The sequence below is a fragment of the Lissotriton vulgaris genome, chromosome 12 (assembly GCF_964263255.1).
Source record: "Lissotriton vulgaris chromosome 12, aLisVul1.2, whole genome shotgun sequence".
NCBI classification, from domain to species: domain Eukaryota; kingdom Metazoa; phylum Chordata; class Amphibia; order Caudata; family Salamandridae; genus Lissotriton; species Lissotriton vulgaris.
In genome coordinates this window covers 366554547-366575609 of record NC_141700.1, presented here as the reverse complement: position 1 = coordinate 366575609, position 21063 = coordinate 366554547, and the positions used below count along the sequence as shown (strand labels likewise).

General features: G+C 44.2%; 1 protein-coding gene across 1 annotated transcript in view; it reads right to left on the bottom strand.

The window, feature by feature from the left end:
- The window catches only part of GPATCH1 (G-patch domain containing 1), a 425367-nt gene that overhangs the window by 371464 nt on the left and 32840 nt on the right, over positions 1-21063 (bottom strand). The window contains exons 2-4 of the mRNA XM_086945137.1: positions 20473-20607; positions 19864-19952; positions 10924-11084 (exon numbers count right to left, since the gene is read on the bottom strand). Of these exons, the coding sequence (XP_086801263.1) occupies positions 10924-11084; positions 19864-19952; positions 20473-20607 (385 nt within the window). The remainder of the gene's footprint in view (positions 1-10923; positions 11085-19863; positions 19953-20472; positions 20608-21063) is intronic.

Below are 21063 nucleotides of genomic sequence, written 5' to 3'. Positions count from 1 at the left end.
AGGAAAGCAAGGCCGGCCATGTTTGATTCCTTTCGGTTGTGGCGTAAAGAAGCCAAGCAGAGAGAAATCAAACAGATTAAACGTAATAAGAGAGAAGGTATTGTTACTACGGTAAGAAACGCAGAGCAGTTCCAGCGAGATAAGGAGGAAAAGGAAAAGGAAGTTTTCAATAGATTGCAGCGCATGTCTATAGATAAGTGCTATCCCGCTTTACCAGCAGATACGGATAAGAAGGAGGAGGTTACAGAGGACCCCTTAATGTCTTATCTCATGAAGTCACCACCTCCGTATGTACAGGGTACCGCAGTTCCTGTGGTTCCCCCTGTCCCTGTTCCCCAACCTGCTCCTGTTCCTGTACTTCCAACTGTTCCTGCTCCTCTGCCTGCTTCTGTCCCTACTGCTGCTCCGCTTGTACTTCCTCATACTCCTGCTCCCGCTGCCTCTACTGTTCTGGTTTCTCCTGCTGTTCCCTCTGTTTCTGATACTTCTCTTGTTACCCCATTGGGTTACTCTACTACCCCGTCGATTGGACGTCGTGTCCCTTCTGTTGCTGCTAACTTCTTCAATTCTCTTGGACCGATTCTTGAGTCCGCTGGTTCCGATGGCCCCCAAAGGCGAAGTCAACTTCCCGGTAGTAGGGAATGTGACTGTCTGTATAACATGGCGATGGCTTGGATGAAATATCCCCTTAGGAATCCTCCACGTATGGTGATTGAGACGTTCCCTCAGTTCAATATACCGACACAGAGGTTCGTGTTTGAGGAAATGTGTAAGGTTTTGCGTGACCAAATATCAGTTGATGCATCTGAAGAAACGATGTCTGCTCTAACTAATCTTCAGCTTCAGTTTGCGAGCGGAATGATAGTGGGTAGCAATGTTCGACGTGCTGTTGAGCAGTTGCTGTCTTTTCGTCCCTCTATAATGCCTCGAGCATTGTTTGTAGAAGATATTGAGGGACCGCTAGAAGCGCCTGGTCAGTATCCCATGCGCGAAGTTCCACCAGTGTGGATGCCAGGTAACCCTGGCGCTGCTCCGCCGATCCTGCCACACTTTCAGAGAGTATGGATACATCTTCCGTGGAAACGATCGGAAGTTTTGCAGGTAAAGCAATCTTTGCCTGACCCTCGCAAAAATCCTGCAGGGTACTATAAAGAATTGTCTCAGTTAGTGGATGCTACGATAATGAATCTTGCCGACATCGATATGTTGTTTGGTAACGTAGTTCCGCAACCAGTTTGGGCGAAAATTCGTCAAGAAAATCATGCAGCAGAGTTGGGTGGTGACTGGCCTGCTCTTGTGGCAGCAGACACCCGTCAAATTGGTGGGGCTAAGCCTGAACAGCTTATTACCGATCTCCCCCAGAGAATAATCACTCTTATGAAGACACTTATGCCAGCTATGAAGGTGAATTGGGACAAGTTGCCCGCTTGCAAACAAAAGAAGGACGAGAGTGTCTCTGATTTCTTTACGAGATTTGAGGAGGCATTCATCGATCATAGTGGTCAGGATATGGGTACTGAGGGAGGTCAGAGGTTGTTCGTGGACAAATTTGTGTCTAATTTGTTACCGGACTTAAGCAACAAATTGAGAAATTCTGAGAGTGCGTGGGCTGTTTCTACTTTTGCTCAAATATTGGCTACGGCCCAATATTACGAGAATAGAGAGAAAGAGGAAAATGATCGTGCCGATAAGAAGACGAAAGAGCTCAAAACGAAAGTACTGTTGCAGCAAGCGTATCCTCCACGTTCGAATCAGAACGATTCGCAACAGCGGAATAGATCGCAGTCTCAGTCGAATAGGTCACAATCCCGAAATGACTCCTCTTCTGACAGATCTTCATTGGGGTACAATCAGTGTGCCTATTGTAGGAACGAGGGTCATCTGAAATTCGATTGTCCAGTCTTGCGTGATCGAAACAGCGGTAATTCATCTAGAGGAGGTCGTAGCGGTCCCCAACAAGCATCACATGGTAGAGGTCGTGGTGTTCAAACTGATCGTTCCAATAATTCTTCCGATTCTAACAATTGTTTTGATCAGCGTGGATCATCACAAAGCAGATCTGCTCAGTATAATGTAGACGATTATTACGTCGATCACAACATCAACGATGGTAATTACTAGGACAGCCATAGACAAAGAGAGGGAGTAGTATCAGTTCCGGTCGATCAGAGAGGGCCTTACGTCGCAGTTGCCACCTCGGGCGTCGTTGAGCCTTTCTGTTAGACACTGGTGCAGCGAAAAGTTCCATCATGCATTCGAAACTCCCTGGCGCACCTTTGTCTGGCTTAACAAATGTTTCCGTTGGATTCTCTGGCGCCCCTGTTAGCAATCCGGTTTCGTGCCCTTTGCCACTTACAATTGGGCCTCGTGAGCTGAAAGCTCCCTTGATTCTGACTACTGGTTGTGGCGAGAATCTTTTAGGCCTGGATTTGTTGAAACGTCTGTATGGGACTTTGTATTGCTCTCCTGCGGGGTTAAACTTACATTGGGGGAGAAAGTTATCTCTCCTATGTACTTGTCCCTCGACAAGCTTCCACCGGAATTGAGTTCTCTTCCTGCATCTTTGTGGGCGACAGGTCCCAATGATGTGGGCCTGCTTGATATCTCCCCTTATGTTGTTCACTTGAAATCTAATGTGCGTCTGCCACGTATTCCCCAGTATCGTATCTCCCTTGACGGTGAACGTGCGCTGTTGGCAATCATCTACGATTTGATTGAGAAAGACGTCATTGAGGAGACTCGGGGAAACGTGTGCAATAGTCCTGTACTGCCCATTCTGAAGCGTACTGATCCATCTAAGCCTCCTGTTTATCGTTTTGTTATTGATATACGGGAGGTGAATAAAATTGTGATTCCTCAGTTCCCTGTGGTACCTGACATTACGGCTCTACTGACTCTGATTCCAGCTTCCGCATCTTGGTTCTCAGTGATCGATCTGAAAAATGCGTTTTTCAGCATCCCGATTGCTGGGGAGAGTAGAGACCTTTTCGGTTTCTCTCTTGGTGGCCGCAGCTTTAGGTTTAAACGCGCTCCTCAGGGCTACTGTGAGAGTCCATCGATATACAGTCAAGCCTTGAAAAGTCAACTTGATGCGTTTGTGTTGCCGGCCGGTGCGGCCTTGATCCAATACGTCGACGACCTATTGGTGGCTGCAGACACTCAGGACATTTGCAAAATTACTACGGTGTCGTTGTTGCAACATCTCTGTGACTTACATCACAAGGTGTCACCTTCTAAACTGCAATATTGTTGCCAAGAAGTAACCTATCTAGGTCACTTATTGTCAAAGGAGGGAAGAAGGTTGACCCCAGAGAGAATTGCAGCGATTGCTCGAATGACTGCGCCAACGACTCAGAGATGTGCGTGCCTTTTTAGGTATCACGTCATACTGCAGGCAATGGATTCCAAATTTTTCATTGCTAGCGAAACCATTGGTGGCTCTTACGTGCAAGGATGTCCCAACTCCTTTGCCATGGACGGAAGAATGTCAGAAAAGTTTTTCTGAACTGCGTGACGCGTTGTGTTCGGCTCCTGTGTTAGGTACCCCTGACTACAGTAAGCCGTTTACACTATACGTTCACGAGAGGGAAGGTTGTGCGTTGAGTGTCCTAACGCAACAATTCGGCGGTAAGCAGCGTCCATGTGCATATTTTTCCTCGACCTTGGACCCAGTAGCTAGAGCATTGCCGAGTTGTTTGAGAGCAACAGCGGCAGCTGCGGTGTCCATCCGACAATCGGCAGGATTGGTCATGGATAATATGCTTACGGTGATGGTTCCGCATGCAGTTGACACTCTTTTGAATCGTACGAAAACTCAACACCTGACGAGTGCAAGGTTGTCTGGCTATGAGTTGACGCTTTTGGCAAGTGACATTCAAATAAAACGTTGCAACGTCCTGAACCCGGCGACTTTGTTGCCAATCAGTATGGAATCAGACGAAGTAGCACCTCATGACTGCTACTTACGAACGGAGGAAGAAACAAAAGGTTGTGTGGACCTGAAAAATACACCATTGAAAGATCCCGATGGGACTTTGTATGTGGATGGGTTGTGTTTTAAGTTGCCGAATGGTGATGTAACGACTGCGTATGCTGTGTTAACATTGAGTACGGTTGTGGAAACTGCAAGATTGAATCAGAATTCTGCTCAGGCGGCAGAGCTGATTGCTTTGACTAGAGCGTGCGTGTTGTCGAAAGGGAAACGGGTGAATGTGTTTACCGACAGCCGATATGCTTTTGGCGTTGCACATAGTTTTGGACGATTGTGGCGAGAGAGAGGTTTTATGACGTCGCATGGCACTAAGATTCAGCATGGACAGCTTGTGAATGATCTCTTGGATGCACTTACTTTGCCTGAGCAGGTGGGCGATTGTTAAATGTAGTGCGCACCGAAAGGTGACAGATGATGTTGGTCGTGGAAATGCGTTTGCGGATGAGACTGCTAAGGAGACTGCCCGGAACCTTAGCACGAGAATGTATGTGACGAGTTCGGTTAGGTGGCCTACAGAGACTGGTATGTGTGAGGACGCCATCGAGAGCGTGAAAGCGATTCAGAACGAGGCCACCGAGACTGAAAAGACGAAGTGGAAAGAGAGTACGGGAAAGTTGGATGCGAACGGCTGTTGGATCGATTTGTCGGAGAACAAGAGGTGGATGTTGCCAGATGCGTATGTACTAGCTGTTGTGACGATGGCACACGGTTTAGCACATATTAGTGCGAAAGGTATATGCAAGTTGTTGTCCCCTGTATGGAAGAATGACGGTATTACTAAGTGTGCTGAGAGATTGGTCAAGAATTGCATGATATGTATGATGTACAACCCTGGTAAAGGAACCTCTACACCTCCTGGCCATTTTGCTCCCCCTTCATGTCCCTTTGAGGTAATTCAGCTAGACTTCATCCATATGGAGCGATGCAATAACCTGAAATACGTTTTAGTTGTGGTTTGCGCATCCTCCCGATGGATCGAAGCCTACCCTCTCAAAGATAACACTGCTCTGTCCACTGCGAAAATCCTACTGAAGGAATACTTCCCTTGGTATGGAATGCCACGGATTGTATGGTCTGATAACGGAAGTGAGTTTGTGGGGAGTGTGATGAAGAGTGTGTGAAAGGGCCTTGGAATTACTCAAAAATTCCATAGCGCCAATCATCCCCAGTCAGCAGGTTTGGTTGAAGGGTATAATGGCACCCTTAAATTGAAGTTAGCGAAGATTCAGGCTACGACTGGTCTTTCGTGGCCTGACGCTTTGCCTCTAGCTCTTCTGTCAACTAGGGCGACTGTACACTCCCGAGTAGGGCTCAGTCCCTACGAAATAGTGTTCGGCCATCCTGCAAATGTTTGGGGGGTCCCTAGACCGAGTGTGTATTCTGATCTTGAGTACCCAATGTTGATCGATTATCTGCATGATCTGACTGCTAAACTGAGGTTAATTCACCAACAGGTCTTTGAAGCACTGCCGACGCGGACGGAGGGTCCAGGCCACCAGCTCCAGCCTGGAGACTGGGTGGTAACACGCAACTTTGGACGAAAACGTAACCTTGAACCCCGCTTTACAGCACTCTACCAAGTGCTCCTTGCCACGAGGACTGCTGTTCGATTGGAAGGACGGAAAAACTGGGTGCACGCCACCCATACTAAAAAGGTACCTATACCTTTATCAGCAGACTCGTGGGTGAGGAAGGGCATTGCTTCGTCCGAAACGGAAACTGTGCAGACATTCGTCCCTTTTAGCGACGCTCAGCCTGTTGGAGAGCCCTCAGTGCAGCAGAACGACATTGTTGAACACTTGCCATCGAAAAGCTCAAGATCTGAACAATTGACTGATCAGCAGAACTCTGACCCACCATCGGATCAGTTGTTTGATGAACAGACACGTCCTGGGAGAAGTCGATACTTTCTGCGATCCAATGCCAAAGACTAATAAAAGCTCTTGCTTTCCCCTTTGACATCTACGTTACCCCATTGACACCATTCAGTCTGAACACACTCGTATAATTGTGGGTTTTTGTAATATTGTGAGTTTGTTTCCATATGTGTTTTGCTTCCACAGCTAGAAGATTTTGTATATATTTGTAAATAAAAAATACCTTACATCCGGGTGGACCGTAGGGCCGCGCGGGTACTTCCTTCTGGTTAGTAGGTCTTGACACTAGGTCGAAGGCCGTCGGTTCCTGGGAACTCCTGGGGATTGACTACTGCTACACAGAACGAAGTGCGTCAAAAACGTTGCGGACGGTTTTAGAGGATGGTATTCTCTAAGCTGGTGGATTTGGAAAAAGCTCAGGCTCAAAGATTCAAGTTGCAGCAAATTACTCGTACAAAATGCTTCATGTTTCAGGTGTTCCTTCTGTTCTTAACTGTTTCTTCGCTATTGGTGGGTGGGGTGTATTACATGATACAGTCGTTCTTGCCTTCTGCCTCGCCTACCCCTACTTCTGAACCTAAACCTACATCCACTGTTTCTCCTCATTCCTTCCACATCCTACCTCAACACGAGCAGGTCAGACGTGCGGAATTTATGAATAATTCCTTTGTTCAGCTCCTTCATCAGCATCAGTTGGTGGTTAACACTACCAATTGTTGGGTGTGTGGGTTAATGCCACATACCACCGATAAGGGAATTCCATACTTGGTTCTTCCTTATAGTTCCCAGGGTTCAGCTCGAGCATTCCAAACAATGTTTCGAAGTGCACTAGATTCCTATCCCAATCGAGAGCCACGTCCTCCGCACTTTGGTCCCGGTCCGTATCACAAGCCTTTGGCCATAGCGATTGCTGATTTAGATAGGAATATCTATGAGCCGTTGCTCATCCCAGAGGAAGAGGTGCGAGCGTATAGGGATCTGAGTGAGGCCGAGTATAGTGCGCTCGTGGGTGAAAGACAGCTTAAAAGCTCGTCTCCAATATGGATCGTACCCCACCTTGGTAATTTCTGTCTAAAAGGTCGTGGCCGAAGCCCGAGAGCTCATCTTGGAGAGAGTGCTTGCTCCGAGACGTATGTCTTACCAATGCTCTCTTCCCCTGTGTTTCTGACTGCCAAGGGTACGTACTTTGTCTGTTATGATCGTGCATATACATGATTGCCCCTTGACTTTGCGGGCACATGTTATATTGCAAACTTGTTGCCACCGACTTTTACAGTCGCCTCCGATTACCACAAGACTCGAATTGTGAGGGGCGTGATTAGCGAAGAGGACACTGCCGGTCAAGAGGCAGGAGACTTTTTCAAGGGTTTCTTTCCGTTTTGGGGACCTATGGTCAATAGTAGGAACCTGAGACAGTTGACTCGAGTGGTGGAATCGACAGCTAATATCACTGCCAGTGCCCTTGGTAATATCACAGCAGAGCTTCAGGCGGATAGGCTTAGGACGTTACAAAACCGTATGGTTTTAGACGTTGTCTTAGCAGATCGAGGTGGAGTATGTAAGGTGATCCATTCGAGCTGCTGTATTTTCATTCCAGATAACACTCCGACTGTCTATCAAGCTATCTCAAAGTTGCATAAGATCTCTGAGTCCATACACGTGGACCTAGGGGATTGGACGCTACTTGGGTGGTTTTGGGGCCTAATGTCGACTTGGGGTTGGAAAATTCTGATGATCATCGGGGCTGTTGTAGCATTCCTGTTCACGTGTTGCCTTTGTGTGCAGTGTGGTCCTGCCTTATGTGGCCTCTGTGCTACGACGTGTATAAGACAGCCGCCTGTTACCAAAGGAACTCTGATGGATAGAATTATGTTACAGCAACATCTAGATGGTCTGATGAATATCGAGTATGATTCCGACTAGTGCTTGCCTACATGAGGGCAAAAGGAGCGTCTGAGGTTCCGTGACGATCGTAAGTGGTGTTTTTGACTCGCACGAATATGGTAGAGTCTGGTATCTATGAACCGCAAATGACGAGTTTAGTGGGTGTATGCGTTTTCGCTGTGCTAGCCTAAACTGTTCGTTTGTTTCGCGGGTTTCTTCATTCGAGCCCACGGGCTCCATCTTAGATACAGCATCCATTTTGTTTCTTGCCCTCAAGTAGCCAGCGAACGGACGCTGTCCGCTTCGCGACCCTGGGATTCCCAAACTCTTGCGGAAGACACGTTTCCTTTGAAAGTGTCTTTATGATGAGGGGGATGGCCCTGTAAGGCAGATGGCCCCGCTCGAGGCTCATCTTGCCGTGCCGGTCTATTGTCTTAGTGGTGCATTCATTAAGCACGTCCCCTTTGATGCCTGCAGCTCGTGTTTCCCGATACCACCCCTTTTACACCCTTTCCGATCTCCCCACTGTTTCTGTCTTCCTCTGCACCTGTTCCTGTCTCTTCCTCGATTCGTTTACTACTGATTGGAATGTACTAATGGTGGGAAGATAGGCTTTTACAGTTGGGAACTACCAAACGTTTCTGTACTTATGTTCCGGGACCTGAATACATGAAAGCGACCCTTTTGCCTTTTACGATGGGAACCAAGTTGTAAACCTTTGTGCACCATGTTATCCTATGCATGAAAACTGTATAAAAAGGAGCGATCCACAGGTACAAATTGAATCAGACTCCTCGAACCTACACATGCTGTACTTCTTGTGACTTCTGTGTTCCCTGCAGTAATAAACCTCGAATCTTTGACGCCGAAGGAAGTGTCCCGTGTCTCTGTCATTTGTACGCCGGAACAGGTTACCCACGAAGGTTTTAGGTGTTATCCCTGGCACCGCTGGGTCTTAGCAGAACCCAGTCCTTCAGCGAGCACAGCTGCACAGTGCAACGCTAAGCGCGAGACCTAAAAAATGGGTACTGTCCATATGAGCGATTAAAGCAGAGTTTTCCTAAGCTGGACTACAAGTCAGAAAATAAATAAAAACACAACTGTCTCAATAGCACCAAAGAAACACACACATCTGTACTCTAGCAGCAGGTTCTCCTTGCACAAGCTCACCCTGGTAGACGGAGAATGTTGTGCCAACGGAAATATGAGTAAAGGCTGATAAATTAAGAACAAGGAACTTTCATAGCTGGGGGAAGGCGTTCTCTTTATGTAGGCCTGAGCTAGGACACCAACATCTGGGTGATGGATTCAACCCAGATCTGTTGACTGGGTGTGAGTGTTTGATTGGTTCAGATGCTCCGTCCATCACCACCCCCTTTTGTACCGCTTTGTTCGCCATAAGTTGGTAGGGTATGCTCAGACGTGAGTCCCTTGCTCACTTTGCCACTAGATTCAAGCAAGCCGGGCTGAAAACGGCTGAAATGCCAAAAACCGGTCCTCTGAAGCTTTTTTCCGGCCCAGGGAAGGCATGGCTTGGCAGTTCGGGCTGGACTGTTCCCATGAGGCACAGGGTCAGACTGATTTGCATATGGCCATGTCTGAACTGGGGTGGCAGGGTGGGCTAAAGAACGGTGATGGATTCAACCCAGATCTGTTGACTGGGTGTAAGTGTTTGATTGGTTCAGATGCTCCGTCCATCACCAACCCTTTTGTACCGCTTTGTTCGCCATAAGTTGGCAGGGTATGCTCAGACGTGAGTCCCTTGCTCACTTTGCCACTGGATTCAAGCAAGCCGGGCTGATGACGGCTGAAATGCCAGAAACCGGTCCTCGGAAGCTTGTTTCTGGTCCAGGGAAGGCATGGCTTGGCAGTTCGGGCTGGACTGTTCCCATGAGGCACAGGGTCAGACTGATTTGCATATGGCCATGTCTGAACTGGGGTGGCAGAGTGGGCTAAAGAACGGTGATGGATTCAACCCAGATCTGTTGACTGGGTGTGAGTGTTTGATTGGTTCAGATGCTCCGTCCATCACCACCCCCTTTTGTACTACTTCTCTTCCAGGGTAAAACCTTTCAGTGCAATGTTCCGTCTTTGTTTTTCTACTAGCCTAGTACACTACAGGGAATTGTAAAGCCCAAGGCTGCCCGGCAGATTTTTGACATGGGAAACAGAGTGCCTGTCTAGTTGACATGGCACTTCTGCAGAAATTGAAAATAAAAGCAATGATCCCTAGCCCAGCCCTGATAAGAGTTACCAGTATGGGCTGGATACACGAATCACAGTGCTCTGAAGCTCTTGCAAGAGTCTGTTAAGTAAATCCAATCCCGACCGCTCTGCCTCGTAGGCAGCCTTTACAATGGCCTAATGCTTACAGGCTATGGCATCTAAGCATTACTATCTATTTCTGCACTTTGATAACAATTGTTTTCCTAGGACGCAGGCTTTTGAGGCAGGTGACAGGAATCTCAAAATCCCTGGGTGTACCCCGGAGGAGGGTGTTGTTCACAAAACCAAATAGGAGGAAATCATCTCTGTGTATATCAAAAAGGAATGGCCGGAGCCGCACCCAACAGGTGCTCATTAAGATCAGTTATTTAAAAATTGAAGAGAAGAAAAGTCAACAAACAATCCTTAAAGACACATGTCAGACAGCTTCAGGATTAATTCCTGCAGTATCAGCAACAACTGGAGACAGTCAGTGGTGTCAAAAGCCTGTCGCAAATCTTTGAATGCGAGCGAAAGTGGCCCAGGCTTTAGGAAGTTGTACTCCATTTGAACCAGAACCAGCCGAAATGCCTACTCTAAGTACACATGCAATCCTTAAAATCTGCAGGTCCGCCCAAATATCCTCTAAAATGGCGGTCTCCTGGACACAATTCAGTTACATTTTCGTATGCAATTCAGAGTATGCATCCATTTGTGAAATCAGGTGTTAACTTGCCTGCTCAGAACGGTTCCCCCCCTCCTTTTTTTCTTTTTTTTATTTAAAGGGTACAACAATAGTGGCTCCTTGCTATGAGGCAGAGGACTGCACCTGCCACCAAGATGATATTTGAAATCATGCTGTGCTCTGGTTACTTGATGTCCTGTACCCCTGGACACCATAATGACTGACAGCTGATTGGTACAGATCAGTTATCTGTGTAATGAGGGATTAGAAGTGAAACCTACCTTGTTGATGCTATTAAATCTTGCAGAACAGTGGCTCCAGGGATAGGTGCTGACAGTGAGGAAAGCTGTCGAGCCTTTTCCTTTATTCGATCTTTTGATTTAGAAACAAAGTCATCTGTCATCATGATTTCATTTGGGGCAATTCCATGCTCGCCAAGATCCTACAAAAAACAGTTCATTTTTACAAAGACGTTTGTATGGCAACCATGGATAATATACACACACGAGACACCCACTGGATGTCAACTCAAACGAAAGTTTGAGTTGATATCAACTTCACAACAAAAAGCTTTGGAAAAGTAAATAAGTCTGGCATATTTTATTAAGAATTGCATTTGTATAAAGGTTTTAATTTGTTGTTTTTGGACACACTATGAGAAAACCAATATACAGGTGACCATCTGCCTTCAGACAATATCCATAGGAATGCATGGGCACACACACACTTGCAGAGAAGTACATATACAGTCATGCAAAGAGGCAGATATTGATCCACACAATAGGGCCGATTTCGATGTCCGGCGGAATTGTTTCCGCCCAACACCTACTCGGTCCTGGGACCGACCGACTTATGGTCGGCGGTCCCTCATTACAATGCAACCGAACCCTGTTCAGTCACATTCTCCCTTTTTTTAATGGGAGCTTGTGTTAATGCCATAAACCGTCCGTAACACAAGCTCCCATTAAGAAATGGGAGGTGTTGGTCATCGCTACACCACGTGGCAGGCAACTCAAGGTGCCTGCAACAAGGTGCAGGGATCAACAGTGGGGAGGCATAGGTATTCCCTCGGCCTCCAACTGGTGACCCAATACAGAAGATGGCCCTGCTAGGGCCCCCAAACACACTTTCCAACATGGTTTCCATGGCGGACAGGCCGGCATGGAAACCATGCCGGAAAGTGTGCATCGTAATCTCAAGGACGGAAAGGTCCGCCCTTGAGATTACTGACCGGGTTGCGACTGGCCAACAGGCTCCTGGAGGCCGTTGGAAGCCAGCCGGAATGACCTGCCGGTTTACCTTCCGACCGCTTAGATCATAACTAGGCGATCAGAAAGTAAACCACAGGGCTGATTACGATGCGGTCCTGAAGGCTCTGACCGTCAGTCGGAGCCTACACAGGCTGCATGGTAATCTGCCCCAGTGTCTGACATTGAAAACATTGTACAATAAATGCAGTCAGTAGGTTTAGAGCTCACAAGGTTACTTGATTAAAGCTACTGCGCATTGAAAGCAAGAAGCCTAAACCACTTATCTTCCAAATGAAAAAAACATAACTGTTATGTGTCCTACTCCTGCGTTGCGTAAAGATGATTGCCAGAGAATGCCTTTTTATGTGTCCTACTCCTGAGTTGCGTAAAGATGATTGCCAGAGAATGGCTTTATTACAGCATTGTTTCTTTGCTGCTTCGTGTGGGAGGCACAGGTAATACGATGGCCACCGCTTTTTATTAGTTGTATTTGGCATGTAAATAATTTAACATTTGCTCTGATGGAGCTATATATCGTGCAAATGAATATTTTCAGCACAGCGCTGTATTTTGTTTCTTTGTAGAATGCTCTAAATATGAGAAGCTGTTATTGGATGCCTGAGTGATGGTGTCTTCTATTACAGCACCTGGATGAAGGCTTTCAAGTGAATGAGCCTAGACAATGTTTCCTATAGATGGGTGCCTTTACTAAGAGAAGAGACGCACTAGCCTTCACAATAGATAAATAATGAAAGACAATATTTCTCTCTTGCTGCAGGAGAGATCATAGTAATTACTGGCTACTTAAAAGTTAGATCCGGTGGTTCTGTCACTTTCGACATCTGAAAGCGAGCATTACACCTAAACTTTGGAAAGTTTCTTCGGGAAATAAATAAGAAAGCATCACTTTGATAAGGCCAAAAGTTGTCAACTGCAAATTTAACCTTTTTATATAGGCTCTGTTAGACCTGTCTGGCTTTTTGCGTAGTCCCTCCAATTTATTATTTATTTTGTCCCCTTTTTGCCCCTCATACCTTTATTAATTTTTGTGTCCACTAGCTTTTTCAAGGTGTTGGTCAAGGGGATAGGTGTTCTTTCACCCTCATAATTTTTCACCTCAGGCCTAGAGGCCTTTCCTGACAGGAATATAGTTGGAGTCACAAAATGGTGGCTACCAACTGTCCCAACTGACAAACCTAGAACCTGTCCCATAGAGTAGAATAGGGCATTCCAGAACCTTCTGGTCCCTTCTGGACCTCTGAGGGTCAGCCTATAAAAGGCGGAATGCTGGTCAGCCATTTTGTCTTACCAGAGAGAGTCAGCTGGAGGACAAGCTGTGGCTGAAGGCGGGGGGTAGGATAGTCAAAGGGTTGACCTATTGATTCACCACCCTTCCTCCCTTGGGTTACTTGACTTGTTACTGCTGTTTAGGATTGCGGAAGACCCTGGGCGCCTGTCCAACCCTTAGTTTGGAAGTAAGGGGTGTGGGTAGGAGAAGGAGACTGCGGCGCTGTGGAGCGCAGTCCTCTGCCCAGTTGGAGAGACTTTGGAGGAGTGTGCCCCCCCCCCCCCCCCCTGTCCCTTGCCTCTGTCCAGTGACTGGTAACTGCTCGAGAATCTTAAGCAGCTCCCCAGGGGTTGGTGTGTGCCAGAGGGATCTGATCACCCCTCCTTCCTCTTTGTCCTTCCCATTTCACCATCTGCCCCCTCACCTGCGATTGGGATTGCTGTCAGGTGCTCGCCTCGTCCTCTTGAAGCGCGGGAGGAAGGTGGCGTGGACGTCGTGGGAGAGCTGCCGGACCCGCAGCCCTCATCCCGGTAGCGTAGTCAGGGGTGATAGATCTTTCCTGCTGAAGAGGGAAGAAGGCGCCCGGAAGCTGTAGTGGCTCTGGGGCGGAGGCGGAGTCAGCGGCAGGGAAGAGCTGAGGAGACGCGAGTCCGCGCAGGCCCCGTGAGGAGACAGCAGTCTTAGAGAGGGGCGGCGCTTCTACAGAGCCGCTAATCCCCGCGCAGGCCCCGTGAGGAGACAGCAGTCTTCAAAGAGAGGCGGGGCTACTTCAGAGCCGCTGTTCCCCGCACTTGCCCCGTGGTGCAGTTGCCCTACAATCTACGGAGGCTCCCTGACGAGGAATCAGCGGGACACAGTCGGAAGCTCCCAACGGTGAGATCAGACCAGTGCAACCTCTCCTCAGCACGGCCCCTATTCTTGAGTGGCCTGGCTGGTGAGGAGGGGAGGCGACGCTGGTAGGCAAGAGATCGGCGGTGAGCTCCAGTCACCTTCGACTTACCACAACAGCTGAAACGAACACCTACAACGAACCACAAGTAAGGTGGGAATCTGGGTTGGTGAAGGACCGGACCACAGTACTGAAAGGTCCAAAAGTTAAGAGTTCCCCACAAGACCCTAGTGTGGATCAGAGGGGCAGAATTGACTAATTCAAAGTATTGAGACTGGGAATTCACCCGATGTACTCGAACACTGCACAGTAAAGCCTCATTGGCCATTAGGGCGGAGCGAGTTGTCGATTCAGAAATCCTGTCAATACTGTTGAGTGTGATGCCTGTTTTCCTTTTCAGAGGGGGTCAAGGAAGGAAACCAGTGAAGTTGCCATTCGACAATTGCTTTATGTAATTGAACTAAATAGAACAGGGGGAGGAAGTATCCACTGTTCAATGCTGGAGGGAGATAACGTGAATCTTTTGGGAAAAGGAAATGTGCTAATATTGATTAACCCAGATATTGCCGACAATTTGAAATGTGTGAATCACTTGTAGTCCTCATTGAATGTATTAATGGCAAAGAGATACATAATTAAGAAACTCCAGTAGGAAGGAGTTAGAAAAGGTCCAGCAGAAAAAGAAAACTTGATAATATTTATTTTTATAAAGAAGGACCATATTTTTCCAATATTGGTGTAGTGTCCTTTTTGTGTGTTATTGCGTTAATTTACTGCTGGGTGGTTTGCAACCTTCACACATGTGCCTCTAGTGAATGTGACTTACCCTAGGCCAGGCTACCCTAGGTGACCTGACATCCCAGGTTCCAACAGGCTCACTGGTCTCAGACAAAATAACCACTGAATTCAAACACTACACAAAGTGCTGAACAGGATGCCTTAGAATTAGTAGACTAAACAGCACCCTCAAAAACAATTTTAAAACTTAGTACAAAGATGAATTGTGAGATGTATGTTTGTCCGTAAAAGACATGCATAGTATAATATTGCATAATAGATACTTTTGACATGGAGCCAGTATTTTCATTGCATCTTTAAGGAAGATTGTGTTCTGGCTTGTATTTATTTTTAGTGACCAAAAGAAATCTATAAATCATACGAAATGTTACCATGGCAGCGAAGTAAAGCAAATGAACGTTCAATATTAATTAGTGAATAGCATTGTGTGTCTAGTAGAGTCAAAAGTATTAAAACAGTGGTTTTCCCGAAACAAAAAGGTCCTAAATCACATTGAGTCAGCAAAGTTAATACACCAAAGAACACACACAGGTTCTTGACTACAAGCTACAGGCCATGTCACATCTTCAGTCTAACAAAAGGACTCATTGGAATCCCACCACCAAACCGAATGTGAACACAAATGGGCCAATGTAACTATCCACAAAATGCCAGCTAAAGCTAATAACCCAGAGTTCTCTGCTTCTTTTTTGCAGCACTCTAACCCTGAAAGGGTATTGCTTTGACTTCTACTGAGTGCTATCTTGTGTCTGTTCAATGCTAAACCTCTCTGAAGAGCTATAATGATAACACAACACATGTCAGAGGTTGCTTTTACCCATTCCAGGATGGGTTGGATGGTATTTTACCAATCCAAAACTGTAATACTGTGCCTGAAGTGGTAAAAGAAGTTTGTAATTTTTCAGCTAGATGTAGATGGCACTGTACTAATCCCATGCTTAAACACTTTGCTGTCGAAATGGCAAAATACTATGTCCCTTTCTAGCTTGGAGTGGATAGCACTGTGCTAATGCTATGCTTAAATACTTTGCCAGAAAAACAGACATTTGAGGTGAGCAGATCCAGAGTAATGCTGGGGTTGTAGGGTGCTCTGCATAGGAGCTGCACTCCATCTAAACTTGGGAACTACCTGCAGTCCTCTACTTCGTTTTTGCATAATTTATGCAACACTCTAACCCTCTAAGGGTATTGCTTTGATTAAAATATATATATATATATATATATATATATATATATATATATATATATATATATATATATATTTTAATTACATAATGGGGGTAGCCCCTCGTTATTTATAGTTAGGTTTACCAGAGACAGCAATTCCTCAGATTTTTAATACGTTTGCACACATTTGACAAATCTACGCAAAACTTAGCAGACATATTGGCCCCGTTACAGATGGAAAATTTTGTGGCATTTGGTCAAGAGGGTGCACAAAACAAAGGTGTCCCAAAACAGATTTTTTTGTATTGGACGTAGTGCATAAACGGTCACTTGGATTTTGATTAAATTTGGCAGGATTGCAGATTATTAAAAAAAATAAAAAATGATGGTATGCAAATGATCCTTTTTGTGGTGGCATAAAAAATGGGTACAAATTGTTTGATTTATAAGCATTTTAAACTTAGTGCAGGGGTGTGGAATTTAGTAAAATATCTACTTGTCCATGGGGCAGGTTGCTTCATATATCTACTTGTCCTGTAACAAAATCCACTTGCCCCTGTGGTGCCATGTAGTGCTACCACAAATTATGGCAGCAATCTCATTATATATAAGAGCTCTTATGTAGCCTCTCGGATTATGCCAGGGCATATCCCATAGTAGCGTTTGAATACTTGTAATCATTTTATGTTGCCACGTTTCCGCAGCTCCACATACTGGGACTGAAGATGGTTGTAAGCAGTAGTTCCAGGCTCGGAATGTCCTATTGAGTCTGTGCAAACGTACTAACTTGCATGTTTTAGGGTTTTCAACAAATCTTCTTTAATCTTTCCAATACTGAGAAATGTTGGAAATTTACTCCTGAGAGTGTCATACGTAAACCTTCTTTCAGAGTTGGGAAAAAAGTAGTTGGAGGGAAAATGAACTTTCAAACATACAGGTTTTCACCTGAGCAAATCTACACATGCATATTTGCTCATGCTAAAATGCAGTTCACAAATATTTTGTAGAAGTACAATTTCTTGCCCTACTAATGTAACTTCTTGTGAATTCACGAAAGCCATATACCAAAGGTGCACTTTTGAGACTTTCCTTAATAATTGGGCCCCTAATTTGGTCTGGCGTTAACCACGACCTTTTGTGTTTATTAAAATTGTCTCTCTCTGAATCGGCTAGCTTCACTGTGAGTGACAGTATTCTGCTCTTTCACAAGGAGCATATCATACACGTTTTGTTCAGTGCCACTAACTAATGTGGCAGTGTGTGCTTTTTTTTAGACCAAAAACAATTTTTTGCGTTTGCCAATGTTTGTTATATTGGCGAAGGCCTGGCAGCTCTCACATCAATAAGGTTTTACAAAAGCCATGCCAAAACAAGTCACGCATTGCCAAAATTAAAAAGCTGACCACCATTGTCAGACCTACTGGCTTTGCCAAGGCTTGTTTATTTTTGTTTCCCCTAATCTTATTGAAACTGGTTACACAAATTTTCCAATATGAATATTTTTGGGAAATACTAGCATGCATCAACACATTTTACTAAATGATGCTGCAAAGAAATGGTACCTGAAATTTTACAGTAGCTTAGCAAAATGTTATTTCCCTACTTTCATTTTTTAGCAACGTTTTATATTGAAAGCAAAGAAACATTAATCTTGCTTTCATGCTTCTGCAAATATTTGCATCTAATCAGAGAGCATTCTGTGAGCATCATGAATAGCCTCATGTTGCTAAACTTTGAAACCGTGTGTACACATTTTCATCCTGGAACCACTGTCAGCAGTGCAATCAGCACGTACATTTACATAGAGCGCTCTCCCTAACAATAAAAGCTTTCAATTAATGAACCATTAATACAAGTTTGAACAGCATTAACACATGCACACAAATATTAACTAAACTGCAAACAGTACCCTTCCCTGATCCTTAATGTGGTACTGCAAACTGGTAGCCAAAGGGTTTGTGCTGCAGGGGTTGGGCCTACTTGTCCCAAGGACAAAATACACATTAAAACTTGTTGCCCTTAACCCCAAACAATATGTCCTGGGCGTCGGGCCATAGGAATTCCACATCCCTGTTAGTGATATCTGTTGTTGCTGTAGTTTGGAGGTAATACCGCAGCGCGATGACATGTTATTATCTGATTCGTTTAAGAACACTTTTTTCTGGTGTTTAGGCTTAGTGCCTTAAGCATAGGTAAGTATTAGGATATATATGTTTTCCCTATCTATTACCATTTAATTTAAGTGATAATAGGTAGGTAAATATAAGTTTCTATATATTTAAAAGAAATATTATGGAGTACTGAGGTACTACCTAGTTATAAATAAATATGTAAAAACATTGGAAAAACATTGTAATACACTATAAATCACAAATATAATGTAATTCACTGTCAAAACTCTACAACATTCTACTACACTATTTCCCACTCTACCCCACTACATTCTCCTACACTGCACTCAATTCAACTATACAATTCTCACCTCTACGACACTCAACTGTATGACACTGTCCATCATTTTACTGTATGACACTCCAATTAAGGAGACCATAATAAGTAGCACTCAGTTCTACGATTTAAAATACATATCCATTAGAAACATAAAAAAAGTTTAAATTCCATGAAAAAGACAAAAGTTAGGGATGTTAAAATTTCAATTTACACCTTAAAATCACCATAAGTCGCTCATCTCAATACACAGTGTTACTTATAACTTACATTTTAACTTAACCCACCACCTAAAAATTATTAAACGTCACACACCTCAGTACACAGTGTTCTCACCTCACTTGCCGTACTGCATTAACTAGAACTCGCGATTCTACCATGCACTGTGTTCTGAGAAATCAGCTCAATTGAGATATCATAAATGTTTTATAAAGGCTATGAACTCACATCGTATAAGTGACGGTATGACCAGTGCGCCCGTTGTTGTTGTACTTTAATTTAATTATAAAATTGGTTACTTGGTTAGTGCATGCCAAGGGAAGCGCCTGATGTTTACTTTCCCAATCACTTCCGAAGGAATCCTGGAGATAAGAATGGGTTCATTAACAACACTCATCTACTTGTCTGTTTCTACACAGGTTACTGCTTTATGGTATGTATCATTGAAAATTATACATAAAAATCATACCATGCATTGGTTTTGTAATTTTGTTTTTATCTTTTTCAGAGATCTTTTTTTCACTGCACTTAGAATTACTTGTTCTGACTAGCAAGTAGTTATTATAGGAAGACTAAAGACCTCAGTCTTGAAGAATGCCACAGACCCGTTTAATGATCTAGGTTTTGGCAGAAACATGTTAAACATGATTTAGGATCATAGTGTTCCTCTGATATTTTAATCCTATCTACAGGAGAAAGGAATAAAAGTTAGTCCACGATTAGGTGGTTTGGTTCCTTTTTGGTCCCGCTAGCTTTCTACATTAAAAAGAGACAGTGTCTAACTATTGCTTTCACACTAAAATTAAATTTCAATGTCGAAGCTTCAACATGAGAGCTCCCATTTGGTAAGAAGCCTGCTAGTGTTAGAACAACATGCCAACAATAAACACAGCGTAAAATGTAATTGTTCTGTTTTAAGATTGTATGGGGCTATTGCCTATAGATTCTGTAATTTATGTAATATCTTCTGTAGTTTTATGAAACCCAATTAAAACTATTTAAAAAGCTAATATCCATGTACTCATATCTGACATGTTCTATAACTTTTTTCCCAAGATTCTACAAAGTAAGATGTGATATCTGTGATTGTGGGACTTTAAACATAGGTATACACTTAATTGATTGCAGTTATAACAATCATTACCAGACATTACAAACCTACTTCATCATCCATGAAATCTTCTGGCCTCTGGACTGATTGTTTCTCTGCTTTTCCCTGCCGAGAGGATACAAACGTAGACGGCGTCCATCCTAGAACAAGAAATATCTCTCAGCAATAAAAAACCAATATCTAAACTGCACCCCTTGACCATGAATATGTGATAGGTTGGTGAGAGAAAGTGGCAGATAACTCAAAGAACTTCAGATGTGTTGGTCACAATAAAGATTAAAAAATGTGACGCACACATATTGACACACCATAAAATGCTATTTAAAATTGTATTTCCGATCGCAAATTTATTTCACTTTTCACAAACTATAAAAGCATACAGATCATCCATGTAAAAGTGCAAAACATTCTAAAAACAGTAAATGCATTTAAAATACTTTCACTTGATAGATTAATTTTAAAAAAAATGACATGTTATCAAGCTAGAACTTGCACACCATTAACCTCTCATCCTCATGATTAGGAGAATATACATCTAAAATAGATTGTTACTGATTATCACAGCACATCCTTCGGGACCAAAGCACCCACAAGCAGACATATCTATGAGAACAGGTTCTCAAAAACAGACTCAGTGCTCCAGAAAATATCCTACTGTACCTTCTTTAGACCCAACAGTGTTATAGTAGCCTGCACTGAAGCCTCCTGTGAATGCACCATGAAATCGCATATATCTGCCCTTTTCATCCTTGACCGTCTGCTCTTGAACAGGAATTGGCTTCTTAGCGGGTTCATCTATAAATGGAAGAAACATGGTTAGGCTTAGGCTTGTTAAGAACTGACAGATGTTGCCTATAACCAGGGCCACTGGAATTATGTGGTTTAGTGGCTGCTGTCTTTTCTGCATAATTATGAATTTGCCGCATCTGACACATGATCCATCATCTGCTGTATAATCTGAAGATTTTAGCAACAAAAAAACATTATGTTTCTATCTCAAACAAATAAAAGGTTACTCAAAGCAGAGCAGCACCCGTTGCTGCACAGTGGAAGGAAGGTCCTTTACAAAAATTGACTGTTTTGCTTATTTCTGTATTAGGGTGTGAAAGTGTACTAAAGGAGTACAAACTTGGTCTAATAAGTGCTAATGCATTAAAATACCAAAATAATGAGTTAATACTAACCCAAAATGTGCCACATTACGCCGTATAATTTGCCTTTTCTTACAGTATAATTTAGTCCTCTCCCACC